Source organism: Tenrec ecaudatus, chromosome 2, assembly GCF_050624435.1.
Source record: "Tenrec ecaudatus isolate mTenEca1 chromosome 2, mTenEca1.hap1, whole genome shotgun sequence".
NCBI classification, from domain to species: domain Eukaryota; kingdom Metazoa; phylum Chordata; class Mammalia; order Afrosoricida; family Tenrecidae; genus Tenrec; species Tenrec ecaudatus.
In genome coordinates, this window is record NC_134531.1 from 26,355,305 (window position 1) to 26,373,748 (window position 18,444).

Here is an 18,444-nt window from a genome sequence, read left to right on the forward strand (position 1 = left end):
AAGCAGAGGTCATTAAAAAGACAAGAACAAAAGAAAGATCAAAGTGGATTAAGAAGAGGCTCTGAAACTTGCTCTTAATCGTATTGCAGTAAAAGCAAATGGAGAAAAGGATGAAGTCAAGGAGCTTAAAGGAAAATGAAATGTCAAAGGTCACTTTGAAAAGACAAAAGTATTATGACATGTGAAAAGACCTAGAATTAGAAAGCCAAAAGGGAAGAACACACTAAGCATATCGGAAACAAAAAATTCAAAAAATAATCAATCATTAAATTGAAATTTTGCAAGTATCTAGAAGCAAAATATAGAAAGATTCAGGAAGCGTCAAGAGAAGATGCAAAGAAAACAGAGGCATTGTGCCAGAAAAATTAAAATTTAGTCAGCAGTCTGCCACTTCAGGAGGTAGCATGTAAGTGAGAACCACTGGTGCTGTAGGAGAAGTTCAAGCTACACTGAATGCATTAGCCTAAAGCAAGGCTCCTGGGATTGATGGAATACCCATCAAATAAGCAGAATGCACTGGAGAGATGACTATAGAAGATTGAAGGGATAAACCTGACTTCAATACTAAAACCTTGTCAGTTGATCACACCTCTATTGCATACTGGACCTGATTGGGTGTTCAACATTTTCTGTAATCTTGTACTGTTTTGTGTTTGTTCATATTAGGGTTGAACTCAGACATGTTATGTCAATGGGGGCCAACCTCTTGAAATTGTGTTATAAGTTTTTTCCTGGGCTTGGGTATATTGTAAACATATAGGGACAGCTAGTAGAATAAAGGTATCAGGGACGGGGGAAGCATGGTGGTGCTGGTGGTGTAAAAGGGAGACCAGATCAATAAGTCCAGGAAGGAAGAATACTGCTTGATGTGATTGAACTATGGAATATATATATATATATATATATATATATATATCCCAAGTTAAAAGGAATACATTTATTTTAAAATATTTCAGAAAACTGAAGAAGCACTGGAAGCACTTACTATTCTCTGCCAGGAAACTTGAAACATAGCCCTTGGCCATCTGACTGGAAGAGATCCATATTTGTGCCCACTCCAAAGAGAATTGACCCAACAGAATTTTCAAGCTATAGAACAATATCATTGATACTGCACACAGGTAACATTTTGCTTACATCATCCAACAACAGCCGCATCAGTACATTGACAGGGAACTGCCAGAAGTTCAGTCAGATGCAGAAGAGGTTGTTGAACAAAAGGTATTATTGCTGCTGTCGCATGGCTCTTGGCTTACAGGAGAGAATATCAGGAAGAAGTTTACTTGTGTTTCATCAACTGTACCAAGGGAATCAGCTGTATGCACTATAAAAAAAACTGTGCGTAGCCTTAATAAGAATGGGATTCTGCAACCATTCTTTGTGCTCATTTGGAACTTGTACATAGATCAAGAGGCCTTTTGCAAGCAAAACAAGGGAATCACGCATGGTTGAAATCATGAAAAATGTTCTTTATTGTTGCAGCCACTCATCATATTTGTTCAGTATGTGTGCTGAGAAAATCATCAGCGAGGTTGGATTATGCGAAAAAGTGGACAGCATCCGGATTGGAGGAGAGTTCATTACCAACCTAAGATATGCAGATGACATAAAACTGCTTGCTAAAAATGAGGAGGAATTGAAATACTGGCTGAGGAAGATCAAGGATTGTAGACTTTAGTATGCATTACAGATCAGTAGAAGGAAGACTATAATCCTCACCCTGGACCAAACGGGAGCTTCATGATAAATGGAGACAGGTTTGCAATTGTCAGGGATTTTGTCTTACTTGGATCCATCATCAATGCTCATGGGAGCAGTAGTCAAGGGATCAGAAGATTTATAGCATTAGGCAAATCTGCTGCACCAGACCTCTTTAGAGCACTGAAAAGCAAAGATGTTTCCTTGAGGACTAATGTGTGCAATAGTATTCTCCATTGCATGTGAATTGGACATTGAATAAGGAATACTATCAAAGAATCAACGCATTTTGATTGTGGTGCTCGAGAAGAATATGAAAGTGCCATAGACTGATGAAAGGGCTAACCCATGTCCATTGGCAGAAATAAGCCAGAGTATTCCTTAGGTGCAAGGATAGCAAGACTTCGTCTTACATTCTTACATACTTTGGACATATTGTCTGGAGGTACACGCCCTTGAAGAAGGACATTATGTTTGTTGAAGTAGAAAGGTTGTGAAAAGAAGGTCATGGAAGAGATGGATCCCCAGTGACTGCATCACTGGGCTTAGACACAGGGACATTGTAAAGGTGGCTCAGTCCAGTAAAGTGTTTTGTTGGGTTGTACTTGAGGTCATTATGTATTTTTGTTTGTTTTTTTTAAGATCACTTTATTGGGGGCTCTTACAGGTCTCATAACAATCCATACATCAATTGTATCAAGAGTGTTTGTACATATGTTGCCATCATTATTTTCTAACCATTTACTTTCTATTGGAGCACTTACTATCAGCTCCTCTTTTTTCCTTCCCTAGCCACTCCCCCCTCGTGACACCTTGATAAATTATAAGTTATTATTACTTCAAATATTATACTGACCACGATCTCCCTTCCCCCACGCTTTCTGTTGGAGCAAACTCGTTGGCACCTAACATCCAAACAACACATTATCACTTTAAGAGGGTTCATAAAATGATCTTTCCTTTTTTTGTCGTTTGTAAAGTTTGAAATTTAAATGACAAATTAAAGAGAATCTGAGCATAAGTTAGATCTAATTGTTCTATATAGAAAATAAGCTATACCTATGTACATTTCATCTAATTTTACATGAATTTTGCTAACTATTTTGATGAGTGAGTTTTTGAGGGAGGAAATTTAAATAACATAATGATTAAATTTGAAATGATATATGTATTAAATTCCCACTAATAAAAAATAGTAGAAATAAAGTGACATAGCTAAAATAATAATATAATGAGTCAGGATCTACTCACTGTCACAGTGGGCTTTTTTATAGTAGTCAATTCAATATTTTTTCTTAAGAAAGCAAAGGTTTTTAATAGATAGATTGATGAAAATCATATGCCAGAAATTTGCAATCATTTTTGCACTGTTAGGAAAATATAGTTAAATATAACTTAGTAATTTATATACTGTAAATAGCATATCTTGGTAGCATAGGATCTTACAAGGTAGATTCTGATGCCAGGTTCAGCATTTCCAACCTAACAGTATTTCCATGAGAATAATATGAAATTTTCTTGCTCTATAAATGTTATAGTCTCAGATATCCTTGGGAGCAATTCTACTCTGTCCTATAGGATCAGTATAAGTCAGAATTACTCTAGGGCAATGGGTATTATACTAAAAATAATGCAATCTTACAAACAATTTAACATTAGTCTTTTACAGCCAATTGCATGCAGTAAAATTAAATGTGGTTACATTTCATTTAATTATCATTAATCACTTCAATGATTTATAGCATATTATTCAATAAATCCAGTGAAATAAAAACCCATAGATGAAACATTGATGTGGTTCATGGAAATAATATTATCTCCCAGAGCAACCGTTGAAATGTTTTCACTCTTTATCAAATACATTTTCACTCAAATACAATATTGCAATGACAGACGTTGCATGAAAATGTCTCTGCATTGTACTGTTGCCAATGAGCAATCTCCTGTTTGGGGTTATAAACACTTCAGTTCAGCTGTTCAATGCATGTTTACATAAGCTCACGTCTTCCTACTCAACAGAATTTCTAAAAGAGCACAGCTCAGTGAAAAATTGAAGGGAGAATGATGAGTGGAAAACAAGTCTATTCTTAACAAGCTATAATCAAATCATTACATGATGCCCTACTCTTGATTCTGCATTTGGTACGATAGTCCTTTACAGGAAAGTACAAGAATGAAGAAAACGGTGGACAAAGAGTGTTAAAATATAAATTGAAATTCTCTATCACTTTCAAAATGCTGAGTCATAACAGCATTTTCATGAGGCTTTATGCAAAGTTTTATATCCATATAAATGTATGGATAATTACCATCTAACTGAAATTAGTTTCCATACCTTCAACAAAATTGCACTAAATTACTCTGGAGTTACCACGTTGGTTTAATTGGAAAACCCAATATTTTTAAACTCAAAAATAGCAGTGACCAGAAAGATGAGTTGTAGTCTAAGAGGGAAAAATAGACAAAAATAGACACCCCTCCCCCACCAAATCATTTACTTTAATAAATATTTGAGCTCTCTGGACCACAAGCGTGTTGTTGTTGTTAGGTGCCATTGAGTTGGTTCTGACCCCTTGATAACAGAGCAAAACACTACTTGGTCCTCTGCTTTCCTCAGGATTGTTGCTATGTTTGGACGCATCCATCATCTCAAGGACTTTCCTCCTTTCCTCTGCCTCCCTATTTTACCAATCAGCATGTGCCATTCCAGGCACTGGTCTCTCTTGATAACATGCCCAAAATACATGAGAGGAAGTCTTGTCCTCCTTGCTTCTAAGGAACTTTCTAGTTGTCCTTCTTCCAAGACAGATTTGTTTGTTCTTTTGTTAGTCCATGATACTTTCAATATATTTTTCCAGCATCATAATTCAAATGCATAGATTATTCTTTTATAACTCTTATTTAATATCCAACCTTCACATGCATATGAGACCACTGAAAATGTCATGCTTTGTTAGGTTGGGTTGACGAGGGAAACAAATTCATTGACACTCATATGTATAAGGAAGCACTGTATATCAAGAAACAACTATATATTAAATGCATCCCAGCCCAGTCCAATTCAAGGCCCTAAGTCCAATACTAGTCCCCATGTCACTCTTCAGACTAACACGGCCACATGCAATGAAACTGAATGCAGGAAGATCACAGGCTAGTGAGTGCAGAGTTGTGTCAATGCTTGGTTTGTGGAAACATGGTAGGGCATTGGCAATTTTCAGGGGGGCCACCACAGTTCTATAAATCAGAAAGGTGATGTGCCAAAGAAAGGGTAAGTTTCTAGGGTCTTCCTTATGGGAAGGTCACACTCCCAAGGAGACACCATCAGCCTGGGACCTGATTGACAGGCTGGATTCCACCCTGACACTTTCATGCATATTCAAGTTGACATAAAATTATCTAACTACCACATATGACTTGAGTCAGGGAGACAATCTTCTAAGTAACATTCTTTCTTTTCAGCACTCTAAAGAGATTTTTTGCAGCAGACTTGCCCAATGTAACCAAACATTTGCCTGTCTTTTTTTTTTTTTTTTAGTTTGTGCATTGCTGAGATCCTGAAAGTATTGTCACTGATGTGTCAAATACCAGCAGGGGCCTCCAAAGGGACCCGGTTTCAATAGGATCTATAGATTAAGAGCGAACTATGAAAAAGAAATATGCTGTCCAATTAGCCACTGAAACCCTTCTGAATAGCAGTGGAACATTGTGAGATCCTGAAACTCTCATGAATAAAAACATGCTTCTACATAAATACAGCATAGGAGTGTTCAGAAGTTAATTGTCATTTCACTTTCCCTGAAATTGTATAATATAATGCAAACCAGAAAGCAACTCATTAAGGGTATGTCAGTAGTAACTGGAAAAGCGAAATGATAGCTCCCCCACACAAGAACTGATGTAGGTAAGGAAAAGCAGGTGTCTGGTTTTGTTCCATGTTCAATAGAAAGTTTCAGGGTCTCTTCTGACACGTATCTTTTTCCTGCTTTTTAAACTATTTTCTATTTGTATGTGATGCCCTTGACACCATCTCATAATATTTTCAATCATTAACTTTAAAGTTTCAAATTTCTTCTCAAGAGAGTTTACAAATTCAGGGGAGATGCACTTAAGTTTATATTTTTACTTTCGGAAACTGATGGTAGGATCTGCATTCAGTCCTTGACTTTGAACTGATTGATAATATTGAGCTTTTTGATATCTCTGCACCAAAAAACAAAAAACCAATACTAAATAACTCATTGCCATGAAGTCAATGCTAACCTGTAGCAGTCCTCTAAGACAGTGTAGAACTGCCTTTGTGAGTTTCTGTGGCTGTAACTCTTGATCCTCCCAATGAGCTCCTGGTGGTTTCAAACTACTGATCTTGCAGTTATCACATACATCAGCAGTCACTACCTCACCAGATGCAGTCATTTTGATACCTGTGCATTTTAACCAGCTATGTCCATTGGAAGAATAGGAGACCATAAGAGCTGCACCAGTATCAAGAAGAAGAAGGAATGGGAAAGTCAGAAGCCATTAAATAGATAAGAAATAAAGTAAAATATACATTTCAAAATAGAGTTTGAAACATTATCTCAAGTAAAATGTAGAACAAATCAAACAGAAGAAATGAGGGAGTAAAATAGCATAAAAGAAGTTTCCTGAGGGTGGCTCAAGTAAAGAAACTTCTATATTGTTCTGTGTAAGCATTTTAACGGACATTGGATCCTAGAGAATTAAGTGCCTTTGATTCAGTTCAGACTCTTAGCTACCCGATGTACAATAGGATGAAACACTTCCATGTCCTGTGCTATCCTTACCATTGTTCAAATGTTTTAGCCTATGAATGTACATACTGTGTCAATCCAGCTAGGCAAAGGTCTTCCTTTTTTCTGCTGTACCTCTACCAAGATTGATGTCCTTCTCCAGGGACTATTCCCTCCGAATATTATGTCCAAATAAGTGTGGTATTTCCATAATCTGTTGTCAATTTGAGACTTAACGAGTGAAGGGGTGGAGTTCACATGTCAATCAGGTCACAGTTTGAAGACCTCATTTGGAGACACTAAGGAGATAAATAGCTCGCTGGAGGCAGAACACATGCTCCCTCCCTGTGAGACATCCTTGAGGAGAAGCCACATGGACCTACCCTGATGCAGCCAGAGCCCTGAGAGCTGGAGAAGCCATGTGGAGATCCCTGCCAGTGTGAGATACTTCTACTGCCACTGGATCCACAAGAATTTGCACCCACTGGCCTGCGATCTTACTGCACTTGGCGTCATTGTATGTGTTTTGTGAGTCTCAACAGGACTTTATAGATTAATATTAGACTTATGGGCTAATATCGGACATATCAAATTGATCTGGGCTATGCTGGGATGTTTTCTCAATATTCAAATGCTCTTGTATATAAACCTCTTTCTTATACATATATGAGTGTCTATGTATTTGCTTCTCTAGTTGATCCAGACTAACAGACTGAGTTTATCCTTTCTTACCTCTAAGGAACATTTCAGCTGTACTTTTCCCAAGACAGATTAGTTTATTGTTTTGACAGTCCATGAAACTTTTAATATTTTCACAGCACAATTATCCAAATGCATCAATCCTTTGCTTTTGATCTAATGTCCAACTTTCACATGCATGTGAGGTAATTGAAAATAGCAAGTCTTAGGTCAGGGACACCTTAGTCCTCAAATCAGCATCATTGTTTTTCAACACTTTAATGTGGTCTTGTGCAATAGATTTACCTATCCAATGAACACATTGATATCTTGACTGCTGCTTTCTTGAGTGTTGGTTGTGGATCCAAGCAAGATTAAAGTCTTTACAACTACAGTCTTGTCTTTGTTTCCCAATCTGCCACTGGTTGTAAGGATTTTGGTTTATTTACATTGATTTGTAATCAACATTCAAGGCTGAAATCCTTGATCTTCATCAGGACCAGAGGAAGGTTTATTAACATGCTGTGTTATGAAGATGACACAACCTTGCTTGCTGAAAGTGAGGAGGACTTGAAGCACTAGCTGTTCAAGACCAAAGAATGCAGCCTTCATTGTGCATTACAAGAGAGATTGAAGAGTTCAAGGATTTCCTCGTCCTTGAATCCAAAATTAATGATCATGGAATCAGCAGTCAAGAAATCAAATAATGCATACCATTAATGTGCAGTACAACAACTCCTAATACCTTTGAAAAGCAAGAATCTTATTTTGAGGCCTAAAATATGCCTGATCCAAGATATGCCATTTCAATTGTGTTTGAGTTGTATATTTAACAAAGAAGTATGCATAAGGATCAATTCATTTGAATTATGGTGCTATCTAAGAACACTGAAATCAACCATAAGCTGCCAAAAGAATAAGCAAATCTGTCTTGGAAGAAGTATGGCCAGATTGCTTCAGGAAGGCAAGGATAGCAAGACTTCGTCTCATGCACTTTGGGCATGACATGAGGAAAGACCAGTCCCAGGCGAAGTATAACATGCTTGGTAAGGTAGCAGGGCACTGAATGAAAGGAGACCTTTACTAAGGTAATTGACACAGTGTGTGCATAGACGGCCTCTAGCATAAGAACAATTGTCAGGATGGCACAAAACCAGGCAGTGTTTATTTCAGCTGCACACAGGGCTGCTGCAAGTCGTAAACAACTAACATGGCAGGTAGCAACATAAAAACATAAAGAAAGAGAGAAATAAGTTGTAGGACCTCAAAAATAACAGGGGAGAACAAAAATATTGTCAATGGTTTAATTTTGAAATTTAAATATTTCAATATGTTTGAAAGACAGTTTTATAGAATGTTAGTTAGTTTGCCCCCCCCTCCCTAGAGTTGATGTGTCCTTTACAAATCAAGAAGGAAACTGAGAAGGGCTTTGAATTTTTAGCCTCCGAGCATTGAAAATCTTGGAAGCATTGAAAATAGCAGAGCTTATCTAACAACTTGTATAACATAAAATTTCTCATCAAGCAAAAGTACTCTAAATGGGAAAAAAAAACCCACCTGTGAAATTGCTTGAACTTAATATTCACACAACCCAAAGCATTCATATTCAAAACTAAATAAAATAAGAAAATAGTCCATTAGTAGCTCTGTACTTCTGAAGAAGTTACTTTACTTAAAGAAACAAACCATTAAGAAAACTGTGTCCTCATGGGTTACTTCCCTGAACAGGGAGTGACCCCTTCAGATGAAAGGTAGACGGAAACAAGTCGGACATTGACTGTTGTGATTGGCTAGATAATTACTGAGTAACTTTTGGAAATAGACCTCCAGATCGTTCTTTATAGTTTCCTTAGTCTACAAGCTTCACTGAACACTGTTGTCAATATCAAATAATGTCATCATCAATATTTACCAAAAATATTAAATCTCACCTTTACATTCTCTTTATTGTTCATTCTAAACTGAAAATAACAAAATATTCCATAAATGGCAACAGTTGGAAAGCAAAGCTCTGGAAGCTTTTTAATAAATTGCAATAATTGGTAATAAATATAAGGAACTGAAAAGTTGTTTTAAATCTATTTTTCCATGAACTTTTAAAATGCAGTGCTTTAATATTTCAAACTGCTTTTATACATTTATGGCTACCTATTCAATAATTAGGGAAGAGCTATAATAAAGATAATTAATACATTGTGAATGGTCATTTTTATACTTTAAATGGTGCAACTTGTTTAAAGACATTACATAGAGCAACTGTATTTTTATCTTGGATTGATGTATTCAGTACAAACATAGAAGAAAACTGAGAATATCTTTAAATTATCAGCCTCCAACTCTAGAAAAATGATTTAATAATCATAAGTGGAGATACCATACACAAAATGTTCCATGATATAAAATTGCTATTCAAAGAATGGCACCTTAAATTGGGAAACATGTATAACATCTGTGAAAATACTTCCGCTTAAATATTTACACATTAAAATATATTAAAAATTCAAGATGGCAATAACTTCAAGAAAATACTCCATTAATATAATTTTACTCTCTCCTTTCATAGTTCTGAAGACGTACATTTTTCATTTTTAAATGAAAAATGATGCTGTTTAAAGAAAACAATCTCTCTCCATTTGAAATTTAATGACAAGTTTTAGTTTCAAAAAGATTGTAGTTGGCTGTATAAAACAATTAGTATGATAATTAAGAAAATAAATTTGTCAAGAAAACTACAATGAGTTACTAAGGACAAATAAGGCTAAGAATCTGAATGAATAAATAAAGCTAGATGAACAATAGGAAAGTGCACTAACTACTAACAGAAAATCAAAGATATGCTTCATATTCTACTTCCAAGAGCAAGCCTATCCTTTGCAATCCATGGATTTATGAGAAATGAATGAGAGGTAATAGCATGCTTCTTGTGAGCATGTCGTCAAGGAGCCACAGGTCCGTGTAAATGAGACACATTCAGAAAGAAAACAGAAAGACAGCAGGGGTTTAACAGAAACTGTTAGAAATAATGCAGTATGGAGAGAATTTGGACAAGGTGTTGCTTTTTCCCAAAAATGCTTTTATATATGCTTAAATTTAGCAAGAATGTCTGACTCTCAGCAGTTATAGCAATACTCGGGCTAAAGTAAGGACGACATTGCCTCAAGCCCAGGATGTCACTTGCAGAACATGCCCTGGGTCTTCAAATGTAAATAAATTAGTAAAGAATCTCAAGACATAAAAAGAATACTAACTAATAATATATGATGAAGAATGTGATAACTTAAAGTAATGAAGTCAGGTATTCCTTGTCTTCTGGGAGGAGGATTTCAAGAGAAAGCAATTGTTCACATTTCCATCATCAGATAAAGAGGTAGAGGGTTAGTCTATAACAACATGTGTTAAATGGAATTTCTCCACACATCATAGATTACATTGGTCATTTTAATGGTCAAATCCTGTAGAAATTCTACTTTAAAACCACAATTTGACAAACTGAAGGTTAAATGAATAAGCAAAATAACAAAATTTTAAATAGAATCTTTGTAAGAAGGGCTCAGTATAGTACTCAGTATTCAGTGGCAATCTATAAAGGCCAGAAACACATCTTGGAGATAATCACTAGAAAACTTCACCTGAGAATCAAGGTTGCATAATAACGTTAATTTAAATAAGAAGACAAGGCATATAATGGTTAAGTGTAGAAGATGCTTAATTGTAGGAGGCCTTGGCTGATGAAGGTGTTTACTAATGGTGACCAATTAGTCCCCTGTGCCTCTGTGTCTTTGCAAACAAAAGCATTGCAAAATGCCTGTTATTTGTGACCTTCCTGCTAAAAACATTGAGTTATTTATGATCTCTTTAAGGTTCTCTTGAATCTTGCATATCCCTGTTATTGTCTTAGATCACAGTGCTTTTATTATTCTAATGTTAAGAAAGTGTGACTAGTTAAGTAACATTTGCATAGATAAGCGTTTAAGAATTTTTTTTAAGTTCCTTAATGTTTGTATTGTAACCAATCCCTTGTAAGAAGAGTATAAAAACCAAGCTTCCAATATACTGGGTACTTCAGTCCATCAGATCTTTGTCCTCCCACCCCCATACTTTGTACAAATCTCTTTCTTTCCCTTTCATCCGCACGCCTCATTTCAGACTCAGCTTGATGCAGGATAGCTGGTCTAATCGCCCGCACTTAATAACATGACAAACCTTACTGTGTGGCACATATTTCTGCTTTTTTATCCCTCAAGACTATTTTATTGGGAGCTAATAAAGATATCATATAATTCCCTAGTTGAAACACATCTATCAGTATTGTATAATTGTTACCACAATCATTTCAGAATATTATTTTCCTTCCTGAGCTCATAGACATCAGCTCCCTTTTATAATCCACCACCACCACAACTCCTTTCTACTAGTTTATTTGCTGTCCTTATATATAGGTCCACCAATTTTGGGTTGCAAATGCTGAAAAACAGGAAAGCATAAGACACAAATTCAGGACGATGGCCCCAATGGCATAACACATCTGAGATTCATCCCAAAATGAACAAACAAAAAGCAAAATTACAAAAAAAATGTTGAAATCCCACTTGGGCCTAACATGCACCAGAGGGGGAAGCAAGTAACAAGGTTTTAACCTTTCCAGTGAGGTTGATCCTTTTGGGCTTCTGTAGTCATCTGGCCAATGCCCTCTGTTTAGCAACCGCTTTCCTCCCAACCCTCTATTATGGAGGGAGGGAAGTCTCTGGAGGCTTCTTTCTTATGTACGTCCCACAAATGTATCTTGAGTAGCTTCCTGCAAACTGGATTCTCACAATCTAGGCTCTGATACTATTCCCTCTTTTGACTTTGGATTCCATGAGGTCTTAAAGACTTGTTTTCAAACAAGCAGCCATCTAAGTGAAGTGTCAACTAGGTGCACATATCTGAGTAGGAGAAAATTATACAGACTTTAAAAGAAAATATATTTGAGTAATAATAGCTTCTGTTTGAAGCACTGGAAGGAAAACAGGATCCTGTGTGAGAGAAAATGAAGACAAGACCAGTGTACGTGAGCAACTGTTCTAAATTGATCATTCAAGAAAGTTATTTCTAGGGAGAACAATGTTTACTCAAAGATCTGAATGTTGGATGGAATCTAATGTGAAACGTGTCATCTTAAGAGCAGTCCTGTTAGAAGACTCAGAGGATTTATATTGATGTGGTTATGTATCACCCAGTCAGTGTGACCCAAAGTAACCCTACATACAAAAGAACAAAGCAGTGCCTGGGGCTGCATCATGCTGACAACTGTTGCTATGTTTAAGTCCATATGGAAGTCACTATTATCAATCAATCTCAGTAAGTATATTCTTCTTTTCTATTACTGCTCTCTAGTACCAAGCATGAATTCTTGTCCAGGGTTGGGTTTATTCTGATAACAATGCAAAGTACATGAGATGAAGTCTCACTATCCCTCATAACTGGAAGCATTCTGGTATTTCATATGGAAGTTTATGTATACTTAATATTACTTTCCAACACAATAATTTAAATGTAATATTTATTCCCAGACCTTCTGTATTCATTGGCAAACCTCTGTTTTGATAGGTGTCATTGGTTGGTTCTGATCCATATTGATTTTGTGCACAACAGAATGAAACACTGCATGGTCCTATGCCATCCTCACAATTGTTCCTCTCCTTGATCCCACTTTTCCAGTCACTGTGTCAATCCATCGCCTTGAGGGCCTTCCTATTTTGCATTTCCCTCCACGTTACCAAACATGATGTCCTCCAGGGACCGACCTCTCTGGACATGTCAAAAGGATGTGAAGTTAAGTCTTGCCATCTCTGTCTCTAAAGGACACTCTGACCCTACTTCATCCAAGAGAGATCAGTTTTTCCTTAAAGGAGTCCACTAATTTCAATATTCTTCTCCAACACCACAGTTCAAATGAATGGATTCTACTTCGGTTTTCCTTAATGTGTTAGGTAGGGTTTTCTAGAGAAACAAAGTCAGGATACTTATGATTAGACAGGCAGACAGACAGATACACAGATAGATAGATAGATAGATAGATAGATAGATAGATAGATAGATAGATAGATAGATAGATAGATAGATGGATAGATAGATTAAATATTGAGAAGAAACATAATGGCTAAATTAGTCCACACACAGGACAGAGGGCTCAGTTCAACTCATTTCCATGTAACAGTTAATATGCTGAAAGGCCGAGGTCTTGAATGCAGTCAGCAGAGTCTGCCCTCAGGCAAAACAGGGAGAGTTGGCTTGTAGACAGCAGACAGCAGGATGGGGCGGCAACAGTTAATAATGTGGGACCGTAGTGAAGCAGACTCTGACTGGGTCTCAAGCTCTAACCATGGATGTTTGGTGACAGAATCCACCAGCAGCGTGGCAAGGCAGGTCTTGAAGGAGCCTCAAGCTTCCGCAATGCACAGCAAGGCAACACGATCCACGAATAGTCTCAGCCCATAGGTAGTGCAACACATATTTGAGGCAAAGAACTAGATCAAGCAGGAGCGTGCTGGTCCAATCACCAGGGAGTAAGAGAAAAGGGAAGTGACTTTGGAAATCCATTTATCTAGTGACCCTCCAATCAAGCTGCAACCTGATTAAACTCTGCTCCTGTGGAAGCCTAGATGGCACTATAAACCTATCACATTTATTTAATGTCCAACTTTCATTTGCATAGGAGTCAATGGAAAATGCCATGTCATATGTCAGGCACACCTTAGTCCTCAATGTAACATCTTGATTTTCAACACTTTATAGGGATTATATTCAGCAGATTTATCTAATGCAATGGATCATTTGATCTCTTGACTGCTGCTTCCTTGAGCATTGATTGTTCCCAAGCAAGGTGAAACCCTTGACAATTTCATTCTTTTCTCTGTTTACCATGAATTTACCTACTGGTCCAGTCGTGAGGATTTTGATCTTCTTTCCATTGAGTTACAATTCTTACTGAAGGCTGCAATCTTTTCTCTTCATCAGCAGGTGCTTCAAGTCCTCCTCTGTTTAGAAAATTAGCTTGTGTTTTCTGCATCTCTCAGGTTGTTAATCAGCTTTTCTCCAGTCTGGTGTCACACTGTTCTTCATATAATCCAACTTCTCTGATGATGTGTATAAAGTGAATAATCATGGTGAGAGGAAACGTCCCTGATTTTAACTGTTCCTGGTTTTAAAGCAGGCACCATTCACTTGTTCTGTTCTCACAAATGCCTCCTGATCCATGTATGTGTTCCAATGAGCCCAATGAAGTGTTCTGGAATTCCCATTCTATTCAAGGTTATCAAGTTTGTCATGATCCACACCATCAAATGCCTTGACATAATCAATTATAAAAAACAAGTAAACTTCTTTCTGGTATTCACTTCTTTGAGCCAGGATCTATCTGAGCAGCTTTTAAATCCATATAAGAAAATTACAATTATTATGCATCTGTTCATCACTTAATTTTCAAAGTAATATATTTACTTAAGATCTGTTCTAAAGAGGTCTTTTGAAGTGTATTTGTCAAATGCAATCTGTCCTTAGATTTCCTGACTGCTGCTTATAGGGTCATTTACTGTGGAACAACATAGGAGCTTAGAAAATGCTTAATAATAGATGTTTGTCTGTTTACCACCTCATTACTCCAGTCTGTGCTGTGTTTATCATGAAATTGCATTTTGGCTCACTGTGTGGAATTTTCGTTTCCTTATGTGGAGGTTCAATCTGTGATGAAAGCAGTAGTGTTTTAACATCATCATTAAATGCTTTGAGTTATCTTCACTTTAAGCAAGCAAAGATGGGTCAGCTACATATCACAGGTTGGTAATGAAGGCTTCTACATTCCTGTTGCTTCATTTTTGACCATCAATTTTATTTATCATGTTATTTACTTTCATACAGATCGAATAAATATAGTGAAAAGATGAAGATGTGAGACATCACTTTCCAGATTAAAAAAACAAGAGTATCTGATTTATAGAAATCTCTTTGTCTATATCCTGGTTCTCCATGATCACAATATGAAATAGTCTGTAATTTGCATTATTCTTTATGTTATCCATAATCATTTTGATCTAAAAAGTTGACTGCCTTTACAAGGTAAATAATCTCAGAGGAAGACATTTCTGACATTCTCTACTTTCAGCCAGACTTTATGTGATGCCCATAATGACATGCACTTTGTTTCCTCTCCTTTTCAAATCCATCCTGAATTTCTAGCAATTTTCCATAGGTTCAGTGTTACAACCATTTTTTAATTATATTCACTACAAATTATTTCAGTGTTAATAATTGCTTTAGTGATAACTTGTGAATTTCATTGGATCACCTCGTGGGGGCAATTAATTTTGTAATGTAACTCTTCAACACAAAGTCACTAACTCCTACCACATGACCTATTCCTGGATGGGCCAGTTAAGAAGATTGGGGAAGGTACTAATGGGAGTCCCCTGTGAGTAATTTTAAACAAGATTCCCTGGAGTGGCATCTTACTGTGTATTAAATGAGCCCTGTGGGGGGAAAATGAGGAGGGATCTCATTATCAGCAAGAGCCATGAGTGGAGCTTGTCCTCTGGACTCCAGATTCCTTCACAGTGAACCTTCTGATTCCAGAAGACAGCAATAACATCAGAAGAGCGGCAACAGAACCAGAGACAAAGCATGGAGCAGAGTGGTGGACTTCCAAAGCCATGGAGCCAGTAAATCTGAGGATTTTTGCAGGAGGCTGACATGAGCAATGGTCTAACTTTGTGGTCTTAATGGGGAAAGCTGAGCTTGAAAATTATGGAAATGGAGCTGACTGCCTCTAGGCTGAAGCTTCCTGGAATAGGTTGCCTCTGGACACTTAATTCAGAAAACTAGATTTGTTGACTCACGGTCCTTGAGCTGACTGTCTTTGAGTTGCGGCAGAGGAATGGTACACTGTTTGAGGAATTAAAAAAAAAAGAAAGAAACTCACTGCCATCAAGCCAATGCCAACACATCATAACCCTATAGAACAGGGTAGAACTTCAACTGAATTTTCTATACTATAACGCTTTACAAGAGAAGTAACCTCCACTTTCTCTTGGGTAACTTCTGGTTGTTTTGAACTGCTGACCTTGCAGTTAGCAGCCTGATGTGTAACCAGTACACCACAAGGGCTCCTCTTGGTCATTTATTAGAAAATCTGAAAGAACGTTGCGACAAGTTTTTATAAATAACTCTACCATGAACATTTCCAACTGGAATTACACTCTGTTAACTTCTTTAATAGACCCTTCTATCATGAATGTTGTCTTTTTGTTTAGTCGTTGCAATGGATATTAGAAAATAGGGAAATAAAAGAGAACACAAGCTTTCTTGGGAATGAGTACAAATATGGAACTCTTTCAGTCATTTGGCCTGGCGATTGTCTTCCTAATTTATTTAAATAGATAAATGCACACTTTTGGCTCTGCAACCAATTGTTTCAACATTTCTCCTAGCTGAAATCCTTCATCTTCACCAGCAAATGCACCAAGTCCCCCTCACTTTCAGAAAGCAAGGTTGTGCCATTTGCATATCACAGGTCTTCCTCCAAACCAAATACTGAATTCTTCTTCATATAATCCAGGTTCTCTAATTATTTTGTCAGCATACAGATTGAATAGGTATACAATCTAGATTCACAACTGTTCTGATTTTAAAACATACAATTTTCCCTTTTTGGTTCACACAGCTGCCTCTTCATCCATGTATGAGGCCTGCATGCACACATGAAGTGCTCCGGAACCCTCATTCTTTCAAGGCTGGTAGCTTATTGAGGTCCACATAGTTGAATGCTTTGACATGGTCAATAAAGTCCAAGAAACAGTCTTCCTAGTATTCTCTGTATTTAAGCAAAATCAAGTTGACATCAGCAATGATACTCCTTGTTCCATGTTGTCTTCTGAATCTGGCCTGAACTATTAACATCTCCCTGTCAAGGGACTGCTGCAACTATCGTGGAGGAGTTACAGCAACATGTTACTTGCAGATGATATTAATGATATTATTCTATAAATTTGAATATTGGGTCTCCTTTAGGGGAATGAGTACAAATATTGATCCCATTCTAGTCTGTGGGCCAAGTAGTTGTCTTCTAAATGTCATAGCATTGAGGAGCGGGTGCTTCCAGTACACTCAGCAGCTTGTTGAAGCATTTTAATTGGTATTCCATCAATTACTGGAGCCTTGTATTTGGCTAATACTTTCCCTGCATCTTGGATGTCTTCCTTCAGAATCATTTTTTTCTTGTTCATATGCTTATTTTTGGAAATGGTGGTATGTCAACTAGTTCTTTTTGGTACAGTGACTGTGCATTCTTCCCATCATCTTTTGATGTTTCATGCATTGGTAAATGTTTTACTTTTCAATCTTTCAATATTGCAAATCAAGCCTTGATTGTTTTCTTTAATTTTTTTTTTCAGTTTACTGGCTTTATTGTCCATCTCTCACTGAGACACGCCCCCCCCCCGCACGCCCCCCACTCCACCCGAGAGATGCCGTTCAATCCGCCACAAGATGGGCCCACACATCTTCACCTTGGCCAGGTGGCATTTCAGGCTTTAGTCTGGGTAGATTAGTCCTTCTTCACTTTCACAATCTTCACGCTGTGGCCAGCAGTCTTCTCAGCATTGGCTTTGAATTCGGCCTTCAGGGCGTCCCTGACGGCTTTTGCACAGATCTGCGAGTAGCGGATGTAGCTGAGCCCAGCCTGTCGCCAGTACGCCACCATGATGTCGGGAGGGGGGAGCGCGTGGGAGTGAATCGCGAGGACGCCTTCAATGTCCCTTTAATTTTTTTTAATTGAAGATATGCTGAGTGTGGTTTTCCTTTGTTTTCTAATTATAGGGCTTTGCACATTTGATTACAATATTGTGTCTTCTCAAGCTTTGCTTTGAAATGATCTGTTCAGCTCTTCAACGTCATCGTTTTTTCCATTGCCTTAGCTACACTGTGATGAGTGGAGGTGCCCTGGTGGCATAGTGCTTATGAGTTTGCCTATTCACTTCAAGTTCAGCAGTTTGAAACCACCAGTTTCTCATGGAAGAAAGACTGGGCTTTCTACTCCCTTAATGTGTTCCAGTCTCGGAAGCTCACAGAGGCAGCCCTACCCTGTCTTACAGGGTCGCTATGAATTGACATCAACTGAATGGCAGAGAGTTAAGGTGTTGAGTTGATGCGACAATTAAGAGGAAATGGCAGGTTCTCTTCTCACATAAATTTTGAACTTTTATTTGTTTCCTGTCTTTATAATGACCTTTAGTTTTCTTCATGCATCCTATTCTTTTTTTACCCTCTTCAATTATATTATAGCTTC

General features: G+C 37.4%; 1 protein-coding gene across 1 annotated transcript; it reads right to left on the bottom strand.

Moving 5' to 3' along the window:
* Positions 1-17,609: 17,609 nt before the first annotated feature.
* Positions 17,610-17,907, bottom strand: LOC142440727 (ATP synthase F(1) complex subunit epsilon, mitochondrial). The gene has a single exon (XM_075542996.1). The coding sequence runs from the start codon at positions 17,857-17,859 to the stop codon at positions 17,704-17,706; it is 156 nt and encodes a 51-aa protein (XP_075399111.1). The 5' UTR covers positions 17,860-17,907; the 3' UTR covers positions 17,610-17,703.
* Between the last annotated feature and the right edge of the window lie 537 nt (positions 17,908-18,444).